Here is a 27,771-nt window from a genome sequence, read left to right on the forward strand (position 1 = left end):
CAGGTTATGCTTTAAGGAATGCCTAGAAAGACTGATCTGCCCATCATGACTAACATTGATAGCTTTTGTACTGTGCAGTTGTGACAGATAAGCTATAGTGAAGGACTCTGGGAACTCGGGGAGGGGAGACGGGTTAGTTGGCAAAGTTCTTGCGAAGCAAGCACGCACATATTAATTTGTCATCTCAGCATCTACATAAAAGTCAGGTACAACAGTAAGCATATGTATCTCGACCAACTGGGGAGTAGAAACAGGCAGATCACGGGAGGTCAGTGGCCAGCCAGGCTAGTTACATCAGTGAGGTCTAGGTTTAGTTGCAGACTCTATCTCGTAAGATCGAGAGTGGTGAAGGAGAAATTCAAACTCTGGTTTATATACCTGCAATGTGCCTACTACATGAACATGTATTCTCTCTCTCTCTCTCTCTCTCTCTCTCTCTCTCTCTCTCTCTCTCTCTCTCTCTCCCTCCCTCCCTCCCTCCCTCCCTCCCTCCCCCTGTCTATCTCCCTCTGTCTCTGTCTCCATCTGATGACAAGAACATATTTTTAAGGATACAATCAATAGATAACTTCAGTTAATTCTCATGGAATCAGAAGCAAACTCAAATTATAAACCAAAATATAATTAACATGAGTGTATAAAATGTTGGAAATTTTTTTAATCTAAAGTTCTTGTCTTAGAGAAAATCTTGTCTTTAGGGAAAATTTACAGAAGTAGCAAGCAATATTTCTCTAGCTCAATTGGGCAAGTAGAAGCTTAATTTTAAATATCTGTGGTTCAAGACACAACTTGTTTCACTGTGCTGAACAACAAACTCTTGAATTCTAGTAATCCAATTGTCAGTGTAAATTTCTCATCTTTGATTAATTTTATACACATTTATGGTCAAAACTGTCACCAAGGAGACTTGGGTGTAATCATTGAGAATGGGCATAGCCAAACACCATTGGTTGCCCTGTTTGTGGATTGGAATAAACAGTCATTGTTTGAGCTTTCTCTCAGAAAACAAAATGTTTAGTATTTTACTTTCTAAGTAAGCTTTATATAGGTTTTTAAATTTAAAATTTTTAGTTTAATTTTAAAAACTGAATAAGCAAATAGTAGTGTAGACTGTGTGAGGAATGATGGTAGCAGTAGTGTAGAAGTTGGCTATCCACAGCCGTCTTGACTCTCTCTTTCCCAAGTCTCCCTTGGTTCACGTGCAGGGGATAGTCCTACTCTGGAGCAGGGGGACCCACAGCTATCTATGTCCAGTGTGCTCACCTGTTTCTCCGAAGACCCTGTAGGGAAGGAACAGTCTTTAGAGGTGTTAAAACAAGCCCAACAGAGACCTGTTGGCCCATAAGAGAAACAGAGACACAAAATAATAAGGGTTTTAGCTCTAAAAAACAACGAAAATTTTGGTAATTTTATAGACTTCCAATGTTTTGAAGGCATAAACTACAAATGGGGAATAGAATCACACTGGCCTTAAAGAATTTAGAATTTTGTTGGTTGCAGAGAGGATGTCTTTTAAGAAAGGAATTGGTTAACTCAAAGAAAGAAGAGCAAAGACTTTCTTGGAGTGATGGACTAGATGAGTCTACTTGACATCTGCAGGAAGAGTGTTCTACCATAACATGGCAGACCTGCTTGTGTAGGTCCTGTAATCTCAGTTGTTTTAGAGGCTGAGACAAGAGGAGCCCACACTAAAACAAGCCTGCACTATACGTGCATGCAAGGCAGCGCAGGAAATTTAGTGGGACCTTGTCCTAAAATAAAAAGTAAAAGTAGGGCTGGGAATGTAGCTCACTGTGTAAAGTACTTGCCCAGCACGCGTGAGGTTCTCAGTGCAGTTATCTACAGGGAGGACGTAGGCAGTGAATTACAGGTTTGAGCCTGGTTGGGTTTTAATTTACTCTAGGTAAAAGATATTCATTTATGTGCATGAAAATTCTTTGAAATAGATGGAACTCAAGCATGATCTCAATGTCCTGTAGGTGTAATATTTTGGAGGTACTTCAATTTGATTTGATTTTTCAATTTCTTCTACAGACTAGATCCCATAAGGATATGGTGGGGACCAGGAAGGGCCCATAGAATGATAACAGGTGACACTCTCAAAACACTGTAGGCACAGTACCTCATGTGTGTTAGTACAAGCTTTTGGCTTCTGCTTATATCCTTATACAAAAGATTTTCATTTTTAATTATTTTAGAAACTACAAGTCATTAGGCCCATTTAGAGAACATTAAAGCCAAAAAAAAAAAAAAAACAAAAAGCGTGCAGCCATCTTTAGTTTTGCCAGAATGCAAAGTATGTACACTGATAATGTATGGCATTTTACATAGTGGCTTACCTAGTGCATGCAGATAGGTGCCTGCTATGTGAGAAGAATGGGCTGAAAACCCTCCAGCTCCTTCATGTAGGAGTCTGTTCTGCTGCTGCTTTCTGTAGTTAGCAAATGGTAGTAGGAAGAGTAAGCTCAGTGGTCAAGAAGAAAGTAAGTTGCACATCAGTTCTGCCATGACCTGTAGGAATGCAGACTGGAAAAGACCAGTCTATACTTGAATAATCAGGCACTCTGTGAACTCCTTGCCCCATCTCTTTTGATGTGGTGTTTATTTCTTTATTTTCCTGTATAGCAAATACAGGAAAGCAAAACGTGCTTTGCTATGTATATTACTGCTAATTCTGTCAAAAGATGACCTTTTACCTACCTCTGTGAGAAAAAACATGTTAGAAAATATTCAGCATGGGGTTTCTTGAACATTGGGTTGTGGATATATGTGGGCAGTTAGTAGACATCATGACTTTCATTAAGGGTGTGTCAGTTATATTCTTGTATCAGAGAACAGAGGAAAGAGACATTAAATGAGAGATTCTAAGCAGAGCTCAGGAGAAGGGAAAGCATCGGTACTCTTATATGTGGTTGTGATGACATTAGGGAAGCCATCAGATGCAGGTACTCTTATATGTGGCTGTGATGACATTAGGGAAAGCATCAGATGCAGGTACTCTTATATGTGGTTGTGATGACATTGGTTTCAAAGAACGTCAGTTGCTGAGGTTTGTTTTGGGGGATTTGTTTGCTTTCGTTTTGTTTTCGGAGAGCAATTACCATTTAACACCAGTAGCTTAGGCACAGTATTTTTAAGTTAGCCCTCATAAACCTTGCTACAAAGAGAGGTAACTTTTTCCTACAAATCGGAGAAAGAATTTTTTACAGGGGATTAAGGATAAGCTTAATAAAATAGTAGAAGCTAGAGAGGTTACAGATTGAATAAATTATCTTAGCTTTGAAAAAGCCACTCGTGTTTGAGTTGTCCTTTGCACGTGATGTTGATGGAAGCTTCATGAAAACAACTAATTCTAACAAAGAAACTATCGGAGAAAATTTGCTGGCCCAACTCTCAGAAGCAGCATTTATGCATTTGGGCACCTAAGAACTTTGACTTCTTCTACTTGGTAGAAATCCCATTTGAGGTTGTTATCAAGTAGTAGACTAGGCCACGTAGTCTAGCCTGCTAGAAATCTGTTTACATGCTTGGAACAGCTTTGAGTTAAAAAAAAAAAAGGTGATCATGCAGCTCAGAAATATAGAACTGATCTGAGAATGTGCTAATAGACTAAGACAGATTTTAATAGCATCACCAGTGGTAGTAAAGTTTCATTGACACACCCCTTCTTCTCATAAACAGTTTTTGTCCTTTATAAAAGTTTTGTCCATTATAATGAAAGACACATAGCTAATAAGGCTGGATAATGACAGAGCAGCAATCTAGAATGGACTAAGGTTCACATTCATTAGTTTTGTGACATTGCCATCCGTGGGTGTCTCTTGTAACACTGTTGTCTTGCTGCCACTGTGCTTTTCACACACTCACTTTTTAACAACCCATCTGATTTAAGGCCCCTGACCAGAAACTGTTAGTTTCCTATGTAGTGATGACTTCATGGAGTGATATTAAATTAATTTTAAAAGCTTAATTTTGGATATTTGCCTTCGCTTTTCTACATACTCCATTTTGGATCCTCCAATTATATCAATTAGATCCTCCAATTGTATCAGTGAAGTATAATCCTTCAATATTGTTATAGTCTGTCTAGTGCTAAGTGGTTCTAATTAATAAGGCAAGAGACCACTATTCTCTGACCCAGGGGCTTAACCAATCTTAGTTTCTATACCAAGGCATAAATGTGATCCTCACACATTACATGAGAATGGGACGTGAGAATGACCATTCGGGTAGAGGTAAATAACCCTTGGAAAAGCTATGTCTCTTCAGTGTTCAATTGTGTTTGTGAACCTAGAGGGTCCTCACCAATAAGAAAAATCACTATCCAAATGCAGAAGCACCAGAGAACAGGCAGAGTAGTCCCGTTTATCACTGTTCGCTTACAGTGGGTAATAAAGTCTGTTCTTGTCTTACTGCTCCATAAGAGATGCTTGTAAAATAGATCGGTGTTTTACGGTGCTCTGAAATATCCGTCTGTCTCTGAAGAGAGGGACTCAGTTTCAGCCAGGCAACTTATGTTTGGTTCCCTTGTTAGGGTTTGTCACAGACAGTATCTCTACAGTCAAGATCAAGTAGATATGGGCAGAGCAGAAAAGGAATACATACACCTTGGAATGACAACTCAGACCTTAGGGATTCGTGGAAGACATAGGAACGGTGGAATACCTAAAATAATGATGTATTCTCAGAAGTTCTCGAATGAATAACTTACCAGGCATCTACTATCAATATCTAAATCCCTGGGTTTTTTCAAGTTGTCATAGTCTATATATATAATATGTCTAGAATATATCTTATGCTAGACTTGAGTAAATTTATTTTCTCTTATACATACTCTCTTCAGTTCATACATTCAATGAGTGTTCAATGTTTATTCTTAATTTAAAAAAAATCAATTGTTTTGCCTTCATCTGTAATTATATAGGGGCAAAAGAGAAATAAGGTTTTCTAAAAAGTAAAAACGTAAGACTGTTGGAGAGGGAAGGATGGATGAGGAGAGAAGGAGCAAGTGGAGGAGAGGTGGCTGACTTCTGACTTGGCAGGCCATGGTGTGACAGTGACATTGTGAAGTCTCAAAGTGAGGAAGGACAGTAAGGTGTGATCTCCGTGGATTTGTGAGTGAAGTACTTTAAGGGCAAAGAAAACAGAAAAGGCAAGAGGCCCTGGAGGTGTGTTCCTGGTTTATGAAAGGGCAGCCAGGGGGCAGTCCCTCTGGTACATTGTTGCCTAGAGAGTTCTTTAGGAAAGAAGTTGTGGTGTTGAGGACAAAAGGACTGACAGCAGAGATTCCTGGAATCTAGGCCATTTGAAGGATCTGAGGGGTTAGAAGCATTTTAAGGATCAACAGCCTTGGGGTACCTTGAGCAGTGAAAGCATGCAGTGAGTACCTCACATCAGTGTCTTCTGAGTAGATTATACATGGGTGCTAAAGAAGGGATCAAAGAGGCAAAGGTAGCTTCTCTAATAGTCTATCCCTCAGATGATTGTGCTGCCATCAGATCTGGTAGGGGAACCGAGAAAGCAGAGGATTCTGAATTCATTGTGAAGATGGATGACTGGGACTTGCTCACAGACTGAATGTAGGATTTACAAAAGGTAGAGTCAGGGGGAGAAGTCTTTATCATCACATTTTCATCTTCATGATGTAAAATGTTCTCTACTTTGCTCTCTATACTTCTTAGAAGGGAGAACAAAATACAGGAGGTAGAGGGTGGGAGGGACTTGGGAAGAAGAGAGGATGGGGAGAAGAAAAGGAGAGGCAAGATCAGATATGAGAGGAGATGGGGATGATATACAGAGGGTCAGGAATTTGAACAGAGGAGTGTAGCAATGGGGGATGGGGAACTGGGAGTAGCCACCAGATGCCAGGAAAGCAAGAGGCTCCCAGGACCCGACAGGGATGAGATTAGCTGAAATACTTTGTTCTCTATACTGGGATTTTAATCATACTCTGGAGCCTCTTAGAATCTCTTAGAAACTCTAAGATATTCTGCATACAGTAGACATCCAGGAAAAGACTAAGAATTCAGCCATAGAGAGCAAATGAGTAACATAAAACTAACAATGGGCTTAATAGTCACTGACATAATGTTCCTTATGTAATCACATTGTGGCCAATAGCAAAGTAAAGTCTATCAGTGAATTATTGACTATTCAGAAAAAAAACCAACAAAGTTATAGCATACCACAATTCATTAACCAAGTAATCTTTTCATAAATATAATTAAAACAAGAGGTGCATTAGTGTTCAATAAGGCTGTTTTTGATGCTTGAGATCAAGATGAATGCTATTTTATTGAGTACAAATAATGGAAAATTGACCAACTTTTTAAAACAGTATAAATATATTTACATCTCACTTTAAAACAAATATATGTGGGTGGTCACTGTCTGCCAAATGCTATCATTGTGAATGTATATAATCGTTCTAAATTTCTAATCTGGAGAATGATAACTTTTATTTTCACACTTATTTTATGGTTTCAAAATGACTACCTTAGTTGTAATCATTGGGTTTATCACCTGAGAGCAGAATAGCATAATGGTTTTCACAGAAATGCCCTAGCATTATACATACACATACATATGTATGTATACACACACACACACACACACACACACACACACACACACACACACACACACACACATATCAAGGGCCAAGGCCAGGGCGTATAGCCAAAGAGGAAACTGAAGGCATGGCAGGAATTACTGGTTGTGAGCCGAGGAAGAGAGAAGACTCACTCATATGCTGCTATTGGTGGTGCCAACTATTATAAGCATTGTAGCATGCTGTATGCAAGTTCCTCAAAGCCTACAATCCCACTCACTCCTGGATGTGTCACTGGAATCATTGTGTCAGAGAAACATTTTCATCCATGGGTTTATTTAGCTTAATAATAGCCTAGATAAGGGATCTCCACCTAAGTGCCTATCAATAGATGGACAAATGAGTAGAGAATAGGTATACTGTTATATTTTATATTATAACCTTGTATATGTGTATATCTTACTCAGACATAAAATATGAATGGATATTTGACATTTGTAACAACATAAATGGAGATGGACACCATCATTGTTACATAAATCAGGCATACCAAAAAATCCTATATGTTAAAGACTTGATCATACAGACGTCAAAAACAGAGTCATGGTTACCAAAGCCTGAAAAGGAGCTTCCCCTTTGGGGAAGGGACTTAAAAGATAGCTGAAGGAAGGAGGGATAGCTTCTCATGCTCTGCAGTACCTTGGCAGCATAGCTTAGTTGACAATATTTCATTGAGTATTTAGCAAGAATAGAAAGGATCTTGACTGTTCCTAGTACAATGTCTAAGGTGACACTTATGCTAACAACCATGATCTAATCATGCACATGTGTCCTTGCATTGTAATCTCACACTGTATCCTCAGAGTGTGTACAGTAAAATGAGTATGTGCTTTTGGAGAAGGTGCTTTTGCAGAGAGTATGGTCTTTCTGCCTCTTTTCCCTCCATGTTTCCTGAGCTATACAGATACAGGTACTGTGATATAATGGGTAGCTTTGAACCTGGGTTCCCCATGATATGTTGCTCTCTGCATGGTGTCCATGTCTGGTTTTCTGTGATTATCTCCAGAAAGTGATGTAATTTTATTTCAATCAAAAAATGAAGTAGAAAATAAAGAGATGAGTACAATTGTTCTTCCCAATGGATTATTGTTTAAGCTTTAGTTTAAAACTTATACTGCCTAGTTTACCCTAGGAAAATCTATGAAAATCTCGTCTTCCAAGAAAGGAAGACAGAAGAAAATCACCTCTCAAAGAGGAGGTCAGTAGTTAGAAGTGAAGAGGGCACAGTGAAAAACGAAGAAAGGAGCTTCGTGCAGAGTTCTCTTTAATCAGAAAGGAGGCAAGCCATTTGTGAGTTCATATGCCTGCTTTTATTCCCTTGTCTTGCTTCCTCTAACAGTAGAGCAGTCCTTTTCTCTGGTCCTCCTTCACCCTTCCCTCTGTCTTTTCATCAGAGTAGATGACTCATACCTGACCGTGCCTCTGTGCTGTGCTCCTTATGTTTTGGTTAGCTCATATGATTGACTTGTGATACCTACATTGTAGTGGAGCTGGGAGACACATGATAAAATGCTTTCCTTCCTGCACTTTTCAGGTAAACTCTTAGTGGTCTGCTGCCAATGATAGGGACTAGTCCTATCCTCTCCTTGCATCCTTTCTATGGCTTATAAATAACACTGTCTTTCATATCCCTTCACTGCATGAATGTTTCAGTTCATGGAGTAGTGTCTCACTGTAGACTCAGTGGCTTCCTGAGTCTATCTTTAAACTGCCTCTAAGTCACATATACAAGATCATGTACTGAATGAAAGTAATCTTTCCACAATTTTAATTTTGCCACCAGGACAGATTATAAATTCTTATAATAAATATGGCTGTTGAACCAGCTTATCAGTGGGTTTTATGTAGCTTGGTCTTATGATTTGGGGACACATGTAGTAATTAATATGTAATGCTGATGACCTTTCGATCAGCAGGGCCCTGACTAAGCTCTCTTGTGGCCTTCAGAGCTAATGTTGAGCATGTTCTCTTTTATTCTGAAAATCGAAATATTTATCAATTGGTAATACTTTCAGTGGTAGTGCGTTCCTACATAAAGAAAGTTGTGGTTTATCTTTATGAAACTGGGATGTGGGGATTGTTAGAGTTGGATTCAGTTCATTGGACCAGAAAATAATCAGATATTTTCCTCTTTTGGAGGGATCTTTTCATTTTTCCCTCAGGTATAGCATGTTTTTCTTTCATCTCCATACACCCTTCCCCACATCACATGGCAACAGCTTTAGGAATCATATCAAATGGGGAGAAAGAGTAAGGTTTTGGAGCTAGAGAGAGGACTCAGTGCTTATGAGTGCACATTGCTTTGGAAAATTCAAGTTCAAATACCCATGACGGGCAGCTTTTAACCACCTGTAACTCTAGGACTATCTCATGCCTCTGGCCTCTGCAGGCGCTGCACTTGGGTACAGAAGCTCACGCATATACGTCATTAATGTAAACCTTTTTACAAAGAGTGCAGTTATAGAACTGCTGAATTCTGCTCTAATGCCGGTCCTAGGAGTCTCTCCCAGGAGCTCCCAGCATCCCTTTTCTGTTTACTTGTCTCTGAAGTATCACATGCCCATCCTAGTTGTTGGAGGGGCTGGGCAAGCTGCCATCTACTCTGTGTCAGTCCTCAGGGACAAGAAAGAGGGAATTGAGAATAGCTTTTAATTGGCCAACCAACAGTGTCTGTGAGTCCTTCCTACAACATACATTCGTATGTTCGTTTCCAGAAAGAAACTGTTTGCAAAGTGGATTTTGCTGTCAACCTTGCTTGGAATCAAATCAAAGTTTTCTTCCTATGCCTTCTGACTTTGAGCTTCCCTGGGCTTTTTTCCTTAGAAGTGAAAAGGGAATAGTAATGTTACAAGTTTTGTAGGGATTGTGTGAATAACTTCATGTTAGGATATTCATGAGGACATTCAGTGAATGTCATCACCAAAGCCAGTGCCGTGCTCAGATGCAGAAAGGCTGACCAGCTAACAGGTTTCTCTCTTTGAGCAAAATGATCTGGAAATGCAGCCCTTGAAGCAGATGTATACAAACCCTTAATCTGATTAGAAAAAAATCCTGAAGGATATATAGTCTTAACAGCATTTGCCTTCCTGTTTGGAAAGCCTGATGTGTGGTGTGCTCTTTTTTACAAATAAAACACTGTAGCGCTTATCCAGAGTCCTCACGTGTGGAAGCAGAGTGCAGAAAAGCACATTTTGACTAGAATGTATCAGATCAGGACTCTGTAATTTTCAGGATGTGCATTCAACAGTCCTAGACAAGTTACTTGGATGGAAACAGCACTCTTGGGGCTAGGATAAAACAAAGGCCTCTGCAGTGTTTTCAGTGATTAGAAAATAAAATGTCATAGCACAAGAGAGATGGGGAAGAGGAAGAAAGGGGCTCTCTGAAACACGGATGCCATTCCTTATACAACCAGCCACAAAGGAAATGGTGTAGAATGAGAAAAGCACCAGAAAGCAATTCCATGGTCTGTGAGCCTCATCTTGTTTCCTGGTAACCACTCTTCATACTCTTGAGCCTGAGAATTTTCTGATCTGAGAAGAAAAGCAGTGGAAAGTCAGAATGGCTTCTACAATGAATTACTGTCTGACAGGGGACTGGTAGGTGGATTCAGAGTGGAAGAACTATCCAGTTATTCTCCTCATGCCCAGACCCTCTTGGGCATATGCATTTCAGATGCATGGACTCTCTCTAGTACATTGGCATTTCTTCAGAATCCAGAATAAATGCTAATGAAAATTCTAGGGTAATTTCTTACCCTAGAATGAGTCAGTCATCAGCTGCAGTTACAAATACAGGAGTAATGTCAGCTTGGGATAAAGACAAATATTCAAAAACATTATGTTGTATGTAGAAACATACTAGGTGTGCTGTACACATGCAATTGTAAACTGTACTGACCACACTTCTCTGATTTTGCCTTTAGAAAACCCGTTATGAAATTTATGTCAGCATTCTGAAAGAAGGAGGCAAGGACCTCCTCAGTACCGAGGGAAATGAGCCAGTGGGACTGAAGAAGTCACACTCAAGTCCTTCCCTGAACCCAGATGCATCTCCAGTCACTGCCAAGGTCAAGCGCAACGTCTCAGAGAGAAAGGACCACCGACCTGAAACCCCGGGCATTAAGCAAAAAGTTACTTAGAATCCATCTGCGGCCAGGAAGTGCTGGTCATGGAGCAAAATAGGGTTTTTCAAGATCTTTCTGGTAATCCGTGAATATATTTAAAAAAAAACAGTCTGTGACTAAACGGTGCATTAGTAACCTTTCTATTGTATATTTTTGTTAGTTTCTGTACAGATGTCTTTGCTCTTGAGTTCCTTGCTTTGATGATTTGGGCAACTTTATAACTAATGCACCTTTTGTGAGAAGGAGAGGGCTACGGATGCTTTCTCCTTCTGCTTCCTCTTATTTGCACTTCTGCACAATTATTTTATGTGTTCCCAATCAACTGTTGTACTTTTTTTTTTAGGTTTAAATTTTTAATCCATCATGAAACACGTAACTGGACAAGCATTGTGCTTTAGTAAATCCTAGACTTTACATGTGAAATCCTGCCCAGTCACGGAGGTGAAATTGAAAGTTCATGGTTGCTCACATAAAAATGGCAGTGCTGGGAGTCAAGGTGTCCCAGGGTGGGACACTTCTGCATTCATCCTGGCACCTGCTGTTGGTGCTGGACACAGGACAAAGGGAGCATGAGGATGATAGGACTGGAGACCTTAGGGAGCACAGGAGTTTGACTCTGCTGTGCATTCCATTCAGCCATGCGAGGGAATTCAGAAGTGGAGTCATCTCGCCTGAAGGGAGGCTGAGGATGGATTGATACCAAGCCACTTCTGTTGTCTAAAGGCTGGTGTGTCGGTAATCAGCTCTTGGGGAGCTGCAGCAGTAGGATGTATGGTCTGCTATAGGAATGGTACCTCACTCCCATGGGATCTAGACTAGGAATCAAAATCATCTCTGTGGTCGATACCTTTCCACCCAGGAATAGATTCATTTTTAGATAGATGTGCAGGCATAGATCATGTCCTGGTTGAAACAAAACACTGTTGAAAATGAATACCACCCCCACCCCTTTTTTCCTTTTTCATATCAAGACCAATAAGGAGCAACACAGCTGCGGTCGTTCATCGGGGTCAGTGGCCGTCAGAGTGAACGTGAAGTCAGTCTGAGCACAGGGACTGAGGCTGGAGGGAGGTGATGATGTCTGTGCAGCTCCTTGGCTTCTCCTCACCTCCAGGTCTACAGCCGTCTTGCTGGGTTGCTGTGAAGATGCGCCTGGAATTATTTGTATACATTTAGTCTTATTTTTCCCTGTATTCAAAATGGTTTCCCCTTGCAGGCAAAGCAGTCCCTTTAAAATTTGAAGTAGTTAAGTAGAATATTGTCTGTAGAGGAAGAGAAAGTCATAAAAGATGAGCTTCCTCTGTGGCCGAAAACTCTCTAGTTTCCAGCCTTGAAACTGTATTCTCTAAAACTACTCTCTTCCCACCAAAATATCTTCCAAACTAACAGGATAACGTTTAAATATCCTTTATCCTCCTTAAATATTTTCTCTATTTCTACTTGGTTAGTTGAAGGTACTATGACCAGAGAATCAGCTGCTCTTGCATGAATAGCATGATTCTAGTAAGTTAGAGAAAGCCTGTTAAAAACTCCTGGTAGTTTCTAGCGGCATCTCATTAGGAAGTACTAGCATTTAGTCACAGGACTGTATCAGCTTGTACTTCTTTCCGCTCTGTACATGCCCACCTTGCTTGTGCCCAAGTAACACTTCCCACCAATACGGTAGCCGCTTGCTTCATGGTGTTTTGCCACACTATTGGGAAAACCTCCTTAGACTTCTGTCTTGTTTAAGTAAAGGCAGTGATTTAATTTATATTTCAGAACCATGAGGCGAATATGGTAGTTAACATTGTGGTTCCATATACCAGAACTGTTTCATAGCTTCCTAGTGAATCCAGTATTTCCCAAGCAAGTTGCCTTTCTTCTAGAAGGTGAACTATCGCTGTCTTCTTTTCGCCTAAGTATTTGTAATCCCTGAAGGGAAAGGTACCAAGACCTTTTAGTCTTGAGCATCATCTTTAAGCATCAGTAGCTGAAAAACAGTTGACATGTCTAAATGTGTTTGTCCACAGTGTGCGTTTGTATGTACAGAATGTCCGTGTGTACTTATGTAGAGTATCTAATGTACATTGAATGGTACCTTGCTGCAGAGTTTCTGACATGGAGGATTGTCTGGGGAATACCCTTAGCATTAGCCACCATGCTCCTGTTACAGGACTCACCAGTGTTGTCTCCAGAGCTTCTGGACATGCTTATAGATAATCAGATGACAAAGGCACTTTTAAAGCTGTGGACTGTTCTGTCTTCATCATTTATCTTGAAAAAAATAACTGAAGCATTCTTTTGTGAGTCAGAACCCCAGCCTACCCTAGAGCATGGCTGTCTACCTTTGGGGGATAGGCTAAGAATGTGTCTTCCCTGAGGCCTCTGGAAGGATGCTGCATTCTCTGATCTGACGGGACTCTGGGGGTCTGGTGCATAGCCAACCCCATTTCTCCCACAGTATTGAGTCCTAAGAAGTGGAAGGCGGCCCTTTGTACAGCTACTCTAACCTGTTGCCCAGTGCACGGTACAGGGAACTCTTGTCCCCCTCCTTTCCATGGTACTTCATCCGGCCCCACCTCTACATACTGTCACCCCTACCTCAGTGCCCTGGAGTCTTGGAATTCCTCTCCATATGATAAAGCATTATCTATCTTACAATAATACCTTAAATGATTCTTAGTATTGAAAATACCAACAAGTCATGAAAAGACTTTGATGATAGCCTTGTTGAAAAACTGACCATTGAAGTACCCTTGTATAAAATCTGTGTATATCTTGGGCTTCACCCCTACCTCACATGCTGGCTTCTAAAACGATTTAACAGGAACACAGTTTTAAAAATTCTACTCACAGTCCTTGTTTTATTGGTATATCATTAGCATTTTTGAAAACATACTTCCAAAAATATGTATAATTTAATCTAACTCTGAGCAATGTCTAATGAAGTCAACTGTTACTTATATGTATCTCCATTATTCCCAATGAAACCGGCATGTGGGAGAGTCCTCTGGTAGAGACAGTTTATAGGTTGTATGTAACTTTTTAGAGTTGCTCTTAGATGGACCCATTTTTCTCATGCAGCGATCGTGTGACATGTCTAAGCTGCTCTGTGCTCCTCTGGTGTTTTCTTTTCCCTCATCCTGAAGGTAAGAACTATTTCCAAGGCAGATGTAATGTGAGGGAATTGGTTGTAGGAGAGGAAGACCTTCTGGGTTAGGTTATACTGTGGGTTAGTTTGAGTTATAATCTACTTGGAAATCAAGAGCAGGAAGGCACACCAGTTCTTCCTCACCTACTTCCCCTTTCTGTATGAAAAGCAAGGATGAAGGGTCATGCCCTGAAATAAGGAAGGCCCATCTAGAGATACTCATCATCTGCCCCTTTGATTAAAAGTCGATTTCCAATTGTCTTCCTGTATAAGAGAGAACTTAGAGGAAGTTAGCTATACATGGAGTTTTAATTCTTTGACAATTTTTTTTTCTGTTAGTCATCAGTTAAACCAAGCTTGACATCAAGTTTCTTGCTTCTGAACATCTAAATTTTTGTGGTTTAGCTCTTTTGGATACAAGATTTTTTTCAAGTCAGCAGCCTCCTTCCTGGTTTTAGTAGAAAGTGATACCATTGTAGTTCCGATAGCAGGGTGTTTTCCCTGTAAAGCTCACACTAGAGCCAATGCAGAATCGTAGCATCATTTAAACACAGGCTCAAGGACGATAATGCATCACGGGGTATGAGGTATATCTGTTCTTGTTTCAGAGCATCTGGGTCACTCAGACAGAAACAGACCAGTCAGTTTTGTAGGCAGAGGCCAGGCTGCTGGTGAATCAGCAGAAGCCTCGCCACCCATTTGTCATCTGCTATCATCACGCCATCCAGAGGACTGTGTCAACCCACATAAACTAACCCCTGACGTATTCCAGGGGTCCTTTGTCACTGCGCTTCCTTCCAGACTCCTTTTCCATCCTTCATACTTAACAGGACTGATATCTGAGGTCATTCTCCTTCTGCATCGATAGTAGCCATTTTCTCGCACTTGGCTCATTGCACGCGGAGGAAATGTCAGCAAATACTTGAATCTGCATGGCAGTTTGCTAACTGTATGCAAGAGTAAGGAGCAAGGAATCCAGCGAGTTACTGTACATACAGTAGGCTTCCTTAGGTCTGTGGGCACTTCCTTTGTAATGTATATGTATATCTGTCGTAGGGGGAAATACTTGTACAGAAAGTATGGCGTATGTCAGAGGAAATGCTTTCTGTCACCAGTGTTGTATTTGTGATATTTATAGTTGTATGTATGTATGTGCATCAATGTATAGATTGTGTATCGGTATATGGTATATATATATGTGTATGTTGAAATTATTTTTGTCCTTTAACAACCAGTATAATATGAAAAGAAAGTTTAAAAACCTCATAGGAATGATTATATAGTACAGTTGTTGAGAGTTCATATAGTGGTATCATTTTATTAAACTTAAATTCAAATGATATTTTGATTAAATTTTTTTAGTAAGACTTTACACTAGAAAGTTCCATCTTTAAGCTTTGAATTACCAGGGCAAAAGTGACTTTAAGCTAAGCTTGTGACTCTATTGAAGTGTACAGTGTGCAATGTACTCATGATGATTTGGGAAATACAGAGGTTGAGGGGAAAGGCAGCCTGTGCAGTCTTAGCAACTTTAGTATTAAGAGCACTTAACGATAAAGCAGAGCTCATAACTTAGGGCTGATTACAAACAGTGACGCTTTCGAGCTCACGTTCTTTATTGTTGTAATTAGTCCAGAAAAACACATAGCTTTCTGAAGAACTCAGTAAGTACCCAGTGTATCCTTTATGTACTGGTGTATATTTTAGCGTAGATCACTCTCCTGGTGCCACCTCTTTACCCTCTTTGATATAAAAAGAATATCACAGATACTGAAGTCTATCAGGGCATCCCAAGATCGGGTACTGTATTCCAGGTTCGCAATTGCACAAATTAACAGCTAGTATTTTAGGTAAAAGGACTATAGGAACAGGTTAGACCTTATTTAATATTTTTATACTTCGGTCTCTTTTTCCTGACTCTCCCCAAAGAAGAGCCGCTGGCCTTAGTTGTTTAACGTTCTTGCTTATATTATAAAGTGTAAATAGTAACTAAAGTTTTATTAACCAGCATGTTGGGTATATTTAAAGCAGCGACTGAGTGTGTTGGAGTGTGTGATTGGGCGCAGTGTCCGTTTGAACACACTGCCTCATGTCTTCACGTCTGAGTCAGAGAACCGGAAGTGTGAGGTCTGCGATGCGGCTTCAGCCCCAGGCTCCAGGCCTGCATTGGCAGTTACACCTGAGTTCAGTTTTTATTAATCCTTGGTCTCAAACGATTTTTTATAAATTATATTTCCCAATTTTGGTTTTATGTGTGGTGGGCTGGCTCTGTGGATAATCAGCAGGGCTTCTGCAAGAATAGTTCCTTCTAAGAATTACTTGGGATTTGCAGAAAATGCCACTGATTTAGAAGCTGAGTAGTAGAATTAAGGTGTATTTGAGGTCATAGCTACTTGAAAAGTTTGAATTTTAATATGAAGCCATGGAAGTTGTAAAGCCAAGCAATCATTTGACATGAATAATAATATTCACATTAGAGAGTATATATGCACATTGAATTTTTATGTTGTTAGGATACTTTTTAAGCTTTAGAAATAAGAGTGTTAGACCAAATTAAAGTGAAGGGGTGAGCTGGCTGTTTTCCACTTGGGGTAGTCATGTATTATTAAATCTTCTCCTAGGAGAGCCAAAACTGATTAACTGTTCCCTTAGGTGTTTAAGGAGAAAATCAATAGGCCTAGAATTCTCACACACACACACACACACACACACACACACACACACACACACACACACGAGAAAGAGAGAGAGAGAGAGAGAGAGAGAGAGAGAGAGAGAGTTTTAAGCTATACAAAAGTATGACATTAAGACATTGATCTTGAAGTGATGACTGGAGGCAGTAGAAACTGTATCATAGATGTGTTCCAAGAACCAGGGGAAATGATCGAGTGCCAGTGTCTGACTCTGAGAGGGGGCAGGGACAGATGCTGTGTCCTTCTACTGGATACCAACTTGAAGACATTCCTGTGGCCCACAGGCAGTGACTCCAGAATCCCCCACTAGGGCTCTGCAGATCATTCCTTCCAGAATAGAGTGTAAAGGGAGAAGCCATATTACCTTCAGAGCCCAAGGTGTGGTTTCCTGCCCTGGCTTCTCAGCTATAGGTGACAGAGATTGCACTGGAGTATGCTAAACAGCTAAGCACTTGTCCACAGACCAGGATCTAAAGGATGAAAATGGGCGGGAACCCAGATATAATGCACTTTTGTAGGGGAGAGTTCAGCTCTAACTGGTAGTAGTGTGAAAGTAAGCACCTTGACTTCAATTTGGAAAGCACTGGTAAATGGAGAGAACTTTGGAGTTTCCCTATCATCTATATCAGTCTTTGAACACACCCTCAAGTCCCAGCCTCAAGGCTCAATAAAGGACCACATAGCAGGTCTGAGGCTCACTGCTCTCAGCCCTTAACACAGGGCAGTGGAGAGCAGGGTGATCTTCCCTCTCTGGAGCTTCTCCTTGGCCTTCTTCTCCACTTGGGCTTCTGCTCAGCAGCAGATATATTCTGGGTTCCATAAGGAATCCAGCTGTCCCAGTGGCTTGACCCTGTCAAGGCAAGATATCAACTCTGAGGATGACCCAGTCATGGAGGAAGAGAGTGTGACAAGATCCGCAGTTTGAAGCAAAACTGTGTTTGGTCTTTTCAAGAAACAAATGGGCACATTGAGTTCTGTTCAGTGTCAGAGGATATCTTTCCCTTTGCTCCCAGATTTCCAGAAATGGATAATGTTTTCATTTCTGTGGGAAGGGTCAAGAAACATAAAATTGCTCAACAATGCTTGCTTCCCTTGAGGGTTGTTGAGCAAAGGCCGATATGCCTCCCTGCATTCTCTTCTACCTCAAGATTTTGGAATTCAATTCTGGAACAGAAATTTATTTACACAAGAACACTTGTTGTCAGCCTTGGTTACTGTGGGAGTTACATAAGGGTGACAGTCTGTATCTTCTAAGATAAACAGGAACTGGGCTTTGGCGGCCTATTGACCAGTTTATATCTAAATATAAACTGTGGCTCCAAATGATTGGCAATAACATTCCTTTACCTTCAAAGTTTTCTCCATCAGTCATTTCTGTGGCAGCACAGTTCCAATGTCATATGCCCCTGCAAATTGTGAAAGTAATTAGTGACAAAATAACCCTCCCCCCTTTCAGTGGCCAAACTGTCAGCTGTAGCAGCGCTGCGAAAGCGAGTACTACACTATGTACGGAAAGCCTGTTCCTTATCACGGACTAGACTCAAGAAATGCCATCTCCGAACGGTGGCATTCAAGGTGGTAGTCGTTTGAATGGAACAGTCATCTATGTGGACATTGTTAAAGTGTTTTAAAGAGTATTTTGAAAATTAAGTTTACATTTTACAACTGCTTTATTTTTATTGAAACAATTGTATATAAATATTACCCTCTTTCACTGTTAATTAAAGTAAACCTAGACCTTGTAGACAAGTGGGTCAACTGATATGTATAGAAGCTGTGATGTAGACAATACCTTTCTCTTGTGTAAATGGTCATAAATATAGCTGTTCCTGTGTTTTTATAAGTTGAGGGTATTTTGTTGTTTTATAACAACAAAATTTATTGCATTTGAAATGGTTTTTATGTAATAGAATCATGCAAACAGTGAAGGATTATAACATGGTATATGTAAATGTATAAACTTTAGAAAGAAATAAATACAACAAATTTCAATCGTTTTGGGAGAATGTTTTTATTTGCTTACCTATACAAGTTGAATAATAATTTTAATAGTCAATAGTACTATACCCTGTGCCTTTCCATAAAAGGACAAGAGTGGGGACAGAGACATGGCTCAGTGAGTAAGAACACTCGCTGTGCAAGCATGGCAACCTTGCGTTTGGATCCTAGTACTTGGGTAAAATACAGGTTAGAGCCATCCATGGGCCCAGTACCAAATGCTAACACGGTCTGAGACGAGATAATCTCTGAGAGGTGTTGGCTACTAACCTAGATCTGTCTCAAAGAAATGAGGTGGAGAGAAATCTAGCAGAGTATTTGATACCCTCCTCTGATGTTTATGTGTAGACAAAGGCATATGTGTCTGCATGTACACACACAGCCAGGCACGGCAGCACATTGTGTCTGCATGTACACACACAGCCAGGCACGGCAGCACATTGTGTCTGCATGTACACACACAGCCAGGCACGGCAGCACATTGTGTTTGCATGTACACACACAGCCAGGCATGGCAGCACATTGTGTCTGCATGTACACACACAGCCAGGCACGGCAGCACACGTCTGCAACCCGAACACTGAGGAGGCAGAGGTGGTTACATCTGCAGAGCTCACTGGTTACCCAGTCTGGCCAGACTGGGAGCCTTTCAGGCTCAGGGAGATAACCTGTTTAAAAGTAAAGTGGAAAGCAAGTATGGAAGAAACATATGTAGATCTTTGACCTCCACGTGTATCCACACACACACACACACACCAAATAAACAACAATGAAACGTAATAGTAAGAGACACGCAAAATGGAAGAACTCGAAACTAAACAAGATGACCCTTGCAGTTCAGTGAATTGATATGCACTCAGATATTTGATACTAATGAATGTCTGTGAAGATTGATGTCCGCACAAAGACCTATCTAGATATGTTAAAGACCCAGCAATCTCCTGGCTCAGTGGAGAGCTTAGAGCAAGGGAGGAAATTCAAGAATTCCCCAGAATTCCCCTCAACTCTTGAGGCAAATTCAAGAATTGTTTGTGCCCTTCCAGTGATGGCTTACGATAGCAAGTGCACCACATTGTTAAGCTGTCCTAAACTGCACGAGCTCATCCCCAGAGCATTGCTCCTCTGCGGCTACTGTGCACCCTTGTGGTCACTGATTCAGAGAATCACTTCTGAGTGTTGGAAACAATGTCAAAGCAGGCAGTATGGACATTCTGAAATGATATGACTAGTTGAGACCAAAGCACCTTGGAGAGGTCAAATATTCTAGGATGTGCATCTACAGAACTAAAACAACGTGGGGAATACGGAGGAGGGACTGGGCCTCTGTTTCATGTCCTTATTAGGAGGATGAAGCTCAGACACAAGTCTCTCCTTGCCTGGCTGTCTATCCCTCTGTGGCAGTTCTGTGTGTGTCGTCATAATCTCTGTGCTGCACAGCTAATAACGGCAGAACCATGGGGGCTGCAAAGATCATTTTGAGAACATTCCTATGAGGAAACTAAAACCCAGGTCTAATTAATGCACTGTACAGATCAAGTAGAATTTCTGTTGCATTCCTACATTCATTCTTTGAAATAGTGTCAGAACAGACACCCAGAGGGAGAGGTGACTCACTGTCAAGTCCTATGGAAAAGTTTTGTCAACCAAGAACAAAATCTGGTTAGGAACAACAACAAAAAAAACATTTACCTGGAATTTATTGGGAATGAAATCCCGGAAAACATGGAGTCAAGCAGCCTTGAAATTTTGCTTCAATGTTTTATAACATGGTGGCTGTATCTGGAGTTTTAAACCACAAGGGGCTTAGAAGTTTTGGCCAGTACTGGAAAAAGTTAAGCTATTTTGTTAACTAAAGTATTAGACTTGGTTTTAGTCTCTAGCAAGTACTGGGAAGGATGACAGATGTTAAGTATATACTAAAGGCTAGTTTACATGTGAGCATACGCATCTGCAGCCCAGTTCAAAGGTGTTCCCACAAAACTTTCTGCAATCTGATTAACATGGCTTCCCAACTATTACTTCTGTGCTCTAATGCTACTCCATTTTGCTTTTCTTCCTTGACAGTGATAAGCAAGAAAGAAATATTAGAGAAGAATATGTGAAAATCTGTGGGGGATGGCTCGGTCAGTAAAGCACTTGACTCACAAAAAGGAAGATCTCCGTTCAAGTGCTTGGTGTTGAATGGGAAATGTCCCCTAGAAGCGACGCATACCTGATCCTGAGTTCATGGTAATGTTCCCGGAGGTTTAAGAGATGCAGCTTTAATGGAGGAAGTAGATCATGGGGTTGGGGACCAGGCTTTGAGAGTATATAGCCTCACCCTGCTTCCAGCTTGCTCTCTCTGCTTTGCACTTTTGTGTGCATTCTGAGCTTCCTGTTCCTGTCACTATGCCTGGGGTTGCTGCCATGCCTTCTGCTATGGCACACTCTTATTCCTATGGAAACATAAGACAAAATAAATTCATAGGTGGCTTTTGGTCATGGTCTTTTATCACAGCCTTTGGAAAGTATCTAACATGTCATGGAAATATGCCTGTATCTGTGATCCCAGCATTGTAAAGACAGAAACAAGTGAATCCCTGAAGCTCGATTGATAGCCTGTGTAACCTGATTGGCATGCCCCAGACAATAAAAGATAGCATGGCAGTGAAGTTGACAGTGTTCTTGAAAGTAGTCAGCCATCCTTCAAGTGCACCCATGCATATGTGCACTAAAAGTAGATGTACACACGCATAGATGTTGGCATACATGTAGTAGTTTTCTGTGCTGTAGACTGGTAAACTTGAATCTCACTCTGGGCATATCTTTACACAGAAAGCAGACAGCAATTATTAGAAGTCAGGCTGCACTTCAAAGAGGAAATTAGAGTCCATCTTCTATTCTGTAAGGCTGGTAGATTAGACATGTGTAGTGAATACAGCATCGGGAGTTTAAGGAGGTTAACATGGTCTTTAATGAAACACACCAGGGTGTGATGAGAAGTGCAAGCCACACTCACACTGTCGACGGGCGTGCAGCCACTTAACAGCACTAATTAAAGGACCCACGACAACTTGGAGATGCCTCGTCGTGTCCTGCCATGAAGCTTGCCTTTGGCCCCATCTGTTCAACATTTTAATTAATAACTTGGCAGAAGCTACAGGGGTGAGTTTATGAAAAATGGGTACGTCATAAAGCTGAGACAGTATGATTATACTAAATGACAGAATCAGGATTCAAAAGGAACTCATCAGGCAAAGTAACGAGTCAGATTAACAATGTGATGTGGAAGAGCTAGTAATGACTTACTCTTGGTTTAAAAACACAAATGCACGAGGGCCAGCTAGGACTTTGGGTTGCATAGGATAGCGACTACACAGGACAAAAACTCTCCAATTGCCGGCTGCAGAAAACTCAATGATGCTGCCACCAAAAATGTTTCGACTGCATTCATGAGCATGGTTTCCTAAAGCCAAGAAGTTGAGTCTGATGTTGTTGGCACCAGGGAGGATAAATGGAGGAGTCAGTTATCTACAACCTGACACGTTCATATGCACAGTGGGCAAATGTAGCAGCTGACGTCAAGAGCTCAGAGCCATGACACGAGGAACAAGAGAAGGCTGTGGTCAACTGGCAGTGATCAGTCCATGTCAGATGAGACAGGGCTGGTTTCAACCTTGAAACGAGCTGGCAACCATCAGACCACTCCAGCCATGGAAACAGGCTAACTGCAAAAACTTCAAATCTCTCTCCACTGCCCCAAGTCCAAAGCCCGAGCCTCAACCCCCCACTCAGCAGCAGACCATCTGCAGCAGCACCCCTTCCTCTCTGCTCCCTTCTGCAGAGAAACAGAACTCCCCCATATCAACTTCCTTCTCCTCACTTATTGCTGTATCCTAGCCCCCAAATCCACAGCCATTCCCTGGGACCCTCAGGCCAGTTAGGCCAGTGAAGACTTGGCCTAACTTCAGCTTTCTTTCTGACACATTCAATACCCCAGTGTCATCCCCAGTTCTGTAACAGACTACCTGCTTCAGTTTCTTCTCACTCTCTTCCCTCATTCACAGGGGGCTAAGCAGACCTTGCTAGGACACCCTACTTGCCTCCCCACCTTGTATCCCCTCAACATCCCTTTCCTAGCCCATCCTCATTCCCAAGTATCATCTTCCCAAAGCTAGAAACACGTTACCTGGAACTCCCAGTATACACATATGTCAGGATCCAAGAAGAATTGTCTACCAGACAGCACACAGCCACCACACTCTCCTAAGAACCATAGCGGGTAACAGAACTAATGAAAATAAATCCACTCAACAAAAACAAGACCAGTTTTCATCACCTAGAATTAAAATCTCCCTAAACCCAGATGCCAAGACCTCAGCATAAAAAATCCAATCAAAAATACCCAGGATATTATGTCTCCACTAGAGCCCAGTCATTCTACCATGGCAGGCACTGAGAATTGCAACATAACTGAAGCACAAGGTAAGCACCTTAAAATAGCCTTTATGACTATGATAATGGTCTTTACAGGGGAAATAAATGAAACCATTAAATCTATGAAAACAGTGGAAGAGAATAAGTAAAAATGTTCAAGACCTGAAAGTGGAAAAAAAATCAATAAAGAACATACATACTGAGGGAAATCTGCAAGTGAAAAATGAAGGAACTCTAACAGTAATCTCAGAAGTAATGACACAAGAATAATAAGAGACAGAAGAGGATATCTCAGTTATTGAAGAAAAGATAGAAGAAATGGGCACCTCAATCAAATGAAGTGTTAAATCTAAAAAAATCTGGGCACAAAACATCCAGTAAATCTGGGACATTATGAAAAGACCATATCTAAAAATAATATGACTAGAGAAAGAAGGGGAAACCCAGGTCAAAGGCACAAAAATCATAGAAGAAAATTCCCCTAACCTAAAGAAGGGGATGCTTATAAAGGTACAAGGATACAGGACACCAAATAAACTAGAGCAACCAGAACACAGACAGCCCCTGGCACAAAATAAAACAGTAAATGAAGCAATGAAAGCTACAAGGGAAAAAGACCAAGTATCATATATAGAAAGACCTATTAGAACAATACATGCCTTTTCAATGAAGACTCTAAAAAGCAAAAAAACAGCCTAAATGGAAGTTCTATGACATTATATATGGCAGCCTAGACTATTGTACCTACTAAAACTTTCAATCAAAATACATGGAGAAAAAGGCTTCCATGATAAAACCAAATTTATCAATATCTGTTGACATACATCAAGGATAGGCATCACCTCAGGGTAGAAAGGGGATGGAAAAAATATTTTAAGAAAATGGACCAACGAATCAACATGGTGTAGTCATTTTAATATCTGACAAATAGTCTACAAACCAAAAGAGATAGGACACTACATGCTCATCAAAGGAAAAAATCCAGCAAAAGGACATTGAAAGTCTTAACATCTATGCACTAAACACAAGGGAACCCAAGTCTGTAAAAGTAAACCCACTGCAGACTAAATCACATCGTGACTATCACATACTGACAGTGGGAGATTAAAATATTCCTCTCGGGGTTGGGGATTTAGCTCAGTGGTAGAGCGCTTGCCTAGCGAGCACAAGGCCCTGGGTTCGGTCCCCAGCTCCGAAAAAAAAAAAAAAAAAAAAAAAGAAAAAAAAATATTCCTCTCTCCCACTCTCATCAATAGACAGGTCACCCACAGAAAAACTAGGAGAATTAAGGGGAGCTAACAGGTTATAAGTCAAATGGAACTAAGAGATATTTGCAAAACATTTCACCCAAACACACACAAAAAATACTGCCTTGTCAACACCTCATGGAAATTTCTCCAAAATTGACCAGAGACTGGAAAAAAACACAAGTCTCAAGAGATACAAGAAAATTGATATATGTCCTCGCATCCTATCTGACCACCAGAGATTAAAAATGGATACCAACAACAGAAATAACAAAGCTCACAAGTTCAAGAAAACTATTAATGAAAATATCAAGACAGATAGTAGAAAAAAATTAAAGACTTCTAAAACTGAGTGAAAATGAATCCACAAAATACCCAGATTTATGGGGCACAATGAAAGTGTCCCATCTAAGTGCCCAATCTAAGAGGGGAGCTCACAGCACTAAGTGCACACATAAAAATATTACGGAGACCTCACACCAGTAACTTAACAGCACAACTGAAATCTCTAACAGAGGAAAAATATCCCAAAAGGAGTAGACAGCAGGAAATAATCAAACTCAAGATTGAAAGCCTTAAAATAACAATAACTAAACAAAACCAATGAAATTAATGAAACGAAGAGTTGATTTTCTGAGAAAAATTAATAACTGACAAACTCTTATCCAAATGAACTGAAGGGCACAGAAAGAATAGCCAAATTAACAAAGTTAGAAATAAAAGGGGGGACATAAAAACAGACACTGAGGAAATTTAGAATATCAGAAGGACATACTTATGAAACCTCTGCGCCACTAAAGTGGGAAATCTAAAAGAAATTGGTAATTTGTCCAATACCTACTACTTAACAATGTTGAATCAGGACAGATAAGCAATTTAAAAAGGCGTATAACCTCCAGTAATATAGATGCTGTAATTAAAAGTCTCTCAACCTAAAAAGGGGGAGGGGAGCAAGATGGTTTTAGTACAGAATTCTATCAGAATTTCAAAAAAGAATTAATGCCAATACTCTTGAAATTATTCCACTAAGTTGACAGGAAAAACACTGTCCAATTCATTTTATAGGGCCACAGTTATCTATATATCCAAATCACACAAAGGCTAAACAAAGAAAGAGAATCACAGACCAAGTTTCCCTAAGAACATAAGTACATTCTATTCAATAGCATATTTGCAAACAGAATCCATGAACATATCAAAAAGTTATCCACTATGATCAAGTAAGCTTCCTCCCAAGGATGCAGGGATGGCACGGCATGTGTGAATCGATAAATTTAGTTCCCCATATAAACAAACTGAAAGGTAAAAACCACACGGTCATCTCATTAGATGCAGAAAGGGATGTTGAAAAAAAATCTAACACTTCTTGTAAAACTCCTGGAGTAACTAGGGACACTGGAATATACCTCAACATAAGAAAGGCCGTTTACAGTAAACACATAGACAACAGTGACTTAAATGTAGAGAATTTAAAAGCAATTATACTAGTATCAGGAGCAAGTCAAGCTTGTCCACTCTCCCAGTAGCTAGTCAATATAGTGCTTGAAGTTTTAGCTACAACAAAAGACAGCTGGAGGAGATGAATGGGATACTAATTGGAAAGGAAATAACTGCTCACCCCAAAATTCCAGCCAGAAACTCCTACAGCTGATAAAAACTTTCAGCAAGAAGACTGGATACAAAAGTAACTCAGAAAACTTAGTAGCCCTCATATACAGATGACAAATAGGATGGGAAGAAATCAAGGAAACGACACCTTTCACAGTAGCCTCAGATTATATAAAATATCATGGGGTAATGCTAACCAAGCAGGCAAAAGAATTGTATGGCAAAAACTTCAAGTCACTGAAGAAACTGATGATATCAGAAGATGGAAAGATCTCCCATGCTCATGGATCAGTAGGATTAACACAGGAAGCAGCACCCTACCAAAAAGCAGTCTACAGATTGAATGCAACCCCCAATAAAATGTCAACACACTTCTGCACAGATCCTAAAGGAAACTTTCAGTTTTATGTGGCAATGAAAAAAACAAAAACAAAACAAAAAAAAAAAAAAACCCAAACAAACACAAAAACAGGATAGGCAAAATAATCCTGGTTAATAAAAGAACTAGACCTATCATTATCCCTGACTTCAAACTGTACTACAGACCTATAATAATAAAACCAGCATTGTATTGGCACAAAAACAGATACAGTGATCGATGGAATTAAATTGATGACCCAGACATTAGTCTACACACCCATGGAAACCCATGACTTTTTTTACAATAAAATGACAAATACACAACAGAAAAAAAAAGACAAGTGGTTTTCCTCAAAGTGGTTGGATGCAGGTAGAAGAATACAAATAGACCCATACTCTTCACCCTGCACAAAACTAGACTTGAAATGACCCTGACATAAGATAAATCAGAGAATGGTTTTGACTACTCTGCCACAGGAAAAAACGTGGTAAAATAAAAATAGCACCTTTAACACAGGCATTAAGATCAACAATTAATAAATGGTACCTCATGAAATAAAGGCAAAGGTCACTCATTCGGACAAAGAAAGCATAGCATACAGAATGGAAATTATTTTTTACAAAATACATATACAATAGAGGTTTAACATACAAAATATAGACAGAACAAAACAAACAAAAAACTAGATATAAAAAACAAAAAAAATTAATTTAAAATTCACACACACACACATGCACACACAAAGAATCTTCAAAAATTAGAACTAGAAAATATCATCTTGAGTGAGGTAACCCAGTCACAAAAGAACACACATGGTTATGTACTCACTGGTAAGTGGATATTAGCCCAAAAGCTTAGAATACCCAAGGTAAAATTCACAGACCATATGAAAAGCCAAGAAGGAAAACCAAAATGTAGATGCTTCAGACCTTCTTAGAAGGGAGAACAAAATACTCACAGGAGGAAATATGGAGACAAAGTGTGGAGCAGAGACTGAAAGAAAGGCCTTCCAGAGACTGCCCACCTGGGGATTCATCCCATATGCATTCACCAAACCCAGTCACTATTGCTGATGCCAAGAAGTGCTTGCTGACAGAAGCCTAATATGGATGTCTCTCGAGAGACTCTGCCAGAGCCTCACTGATACAGATGAGAATGCTTGCAGCAAACCATCAGACTGAGCATGGGGACCCCAAGGGAGGAGTTAAAGGACTGAAGAAACTGAAGGGGTTTACAACCCTATAGGAAGAACAACAATACCAACCAACCAGATCCCCCAAAGCTACCAGGGACTACGCCATCAACCAAAGAGTACACATGGGGGGACTCATGGCTCCAGCCACATATATAGCTTAGGATGGCATTGTCTGACATCAATAGGAGGAGAAGTCCTTGATCCTGTGAAGGCTCTTTTCTCCAGGGTATGGAAGTGCCAGGGTGTTGAGGTGGGAGTGGGTGAGTGGGAGGGGGAGCATCCTCATAGAAGCACAGGGAGGGGGGATGAGAGGGGGGAACCAGGAAAGGTTTGAAAGGAATTTGAAAAGGAAATACATAAAATACCCAATAAAAGAAAAGAATC

At 40.4% G+C, this 27,771-nt stretch overlaps 1 protein-coding gene across 20 annotated transcripts in view; it reads left to right on the top strand.

Moving 5' to 3' along the window:
• Psd3 (pleckstrin and Sec7 domain containing 3) overlaps positions 1-21,206 on the top strand; it is a 557,293-nt gene extending 536,087 nt beyond the window's left edge. For 17 of the 20 annotated variants that reach the window (XR_015639410.1, XR_015639411.1, XM_087588275.1 and 14 more), the window contains one exon: positions 10,536-18,554. Coding sequence is in view for 16 of the 20 variants with exons in the window: in XM_087588275.1 (XP_087444401.1) it covers positions 10,536-10,751 (216 nt within the window). In the remaining 4 variants the exon portion in view is untranslated. 20 annotated transcript variants of the gene reach the window in all.
• Positions 21,207-27,771: the final 6,565 nt, after the last annotated feature.

Source organism: Rattus norvegicus, chromosome 16 (genome assembly GCF_021556685.1).
Source record: "Rattus norvegicus strain SHRSP/BbbUtx chromosome 16, alternate assembly SHRSP_T2T, whole genome shotgun sequence".
NCBI classification, from domain to species: Eukaryota; Metazoa; Chordata; class Mammalia; order Rodentia; family Muridae; genus Rattus; species Rattus norvegicus.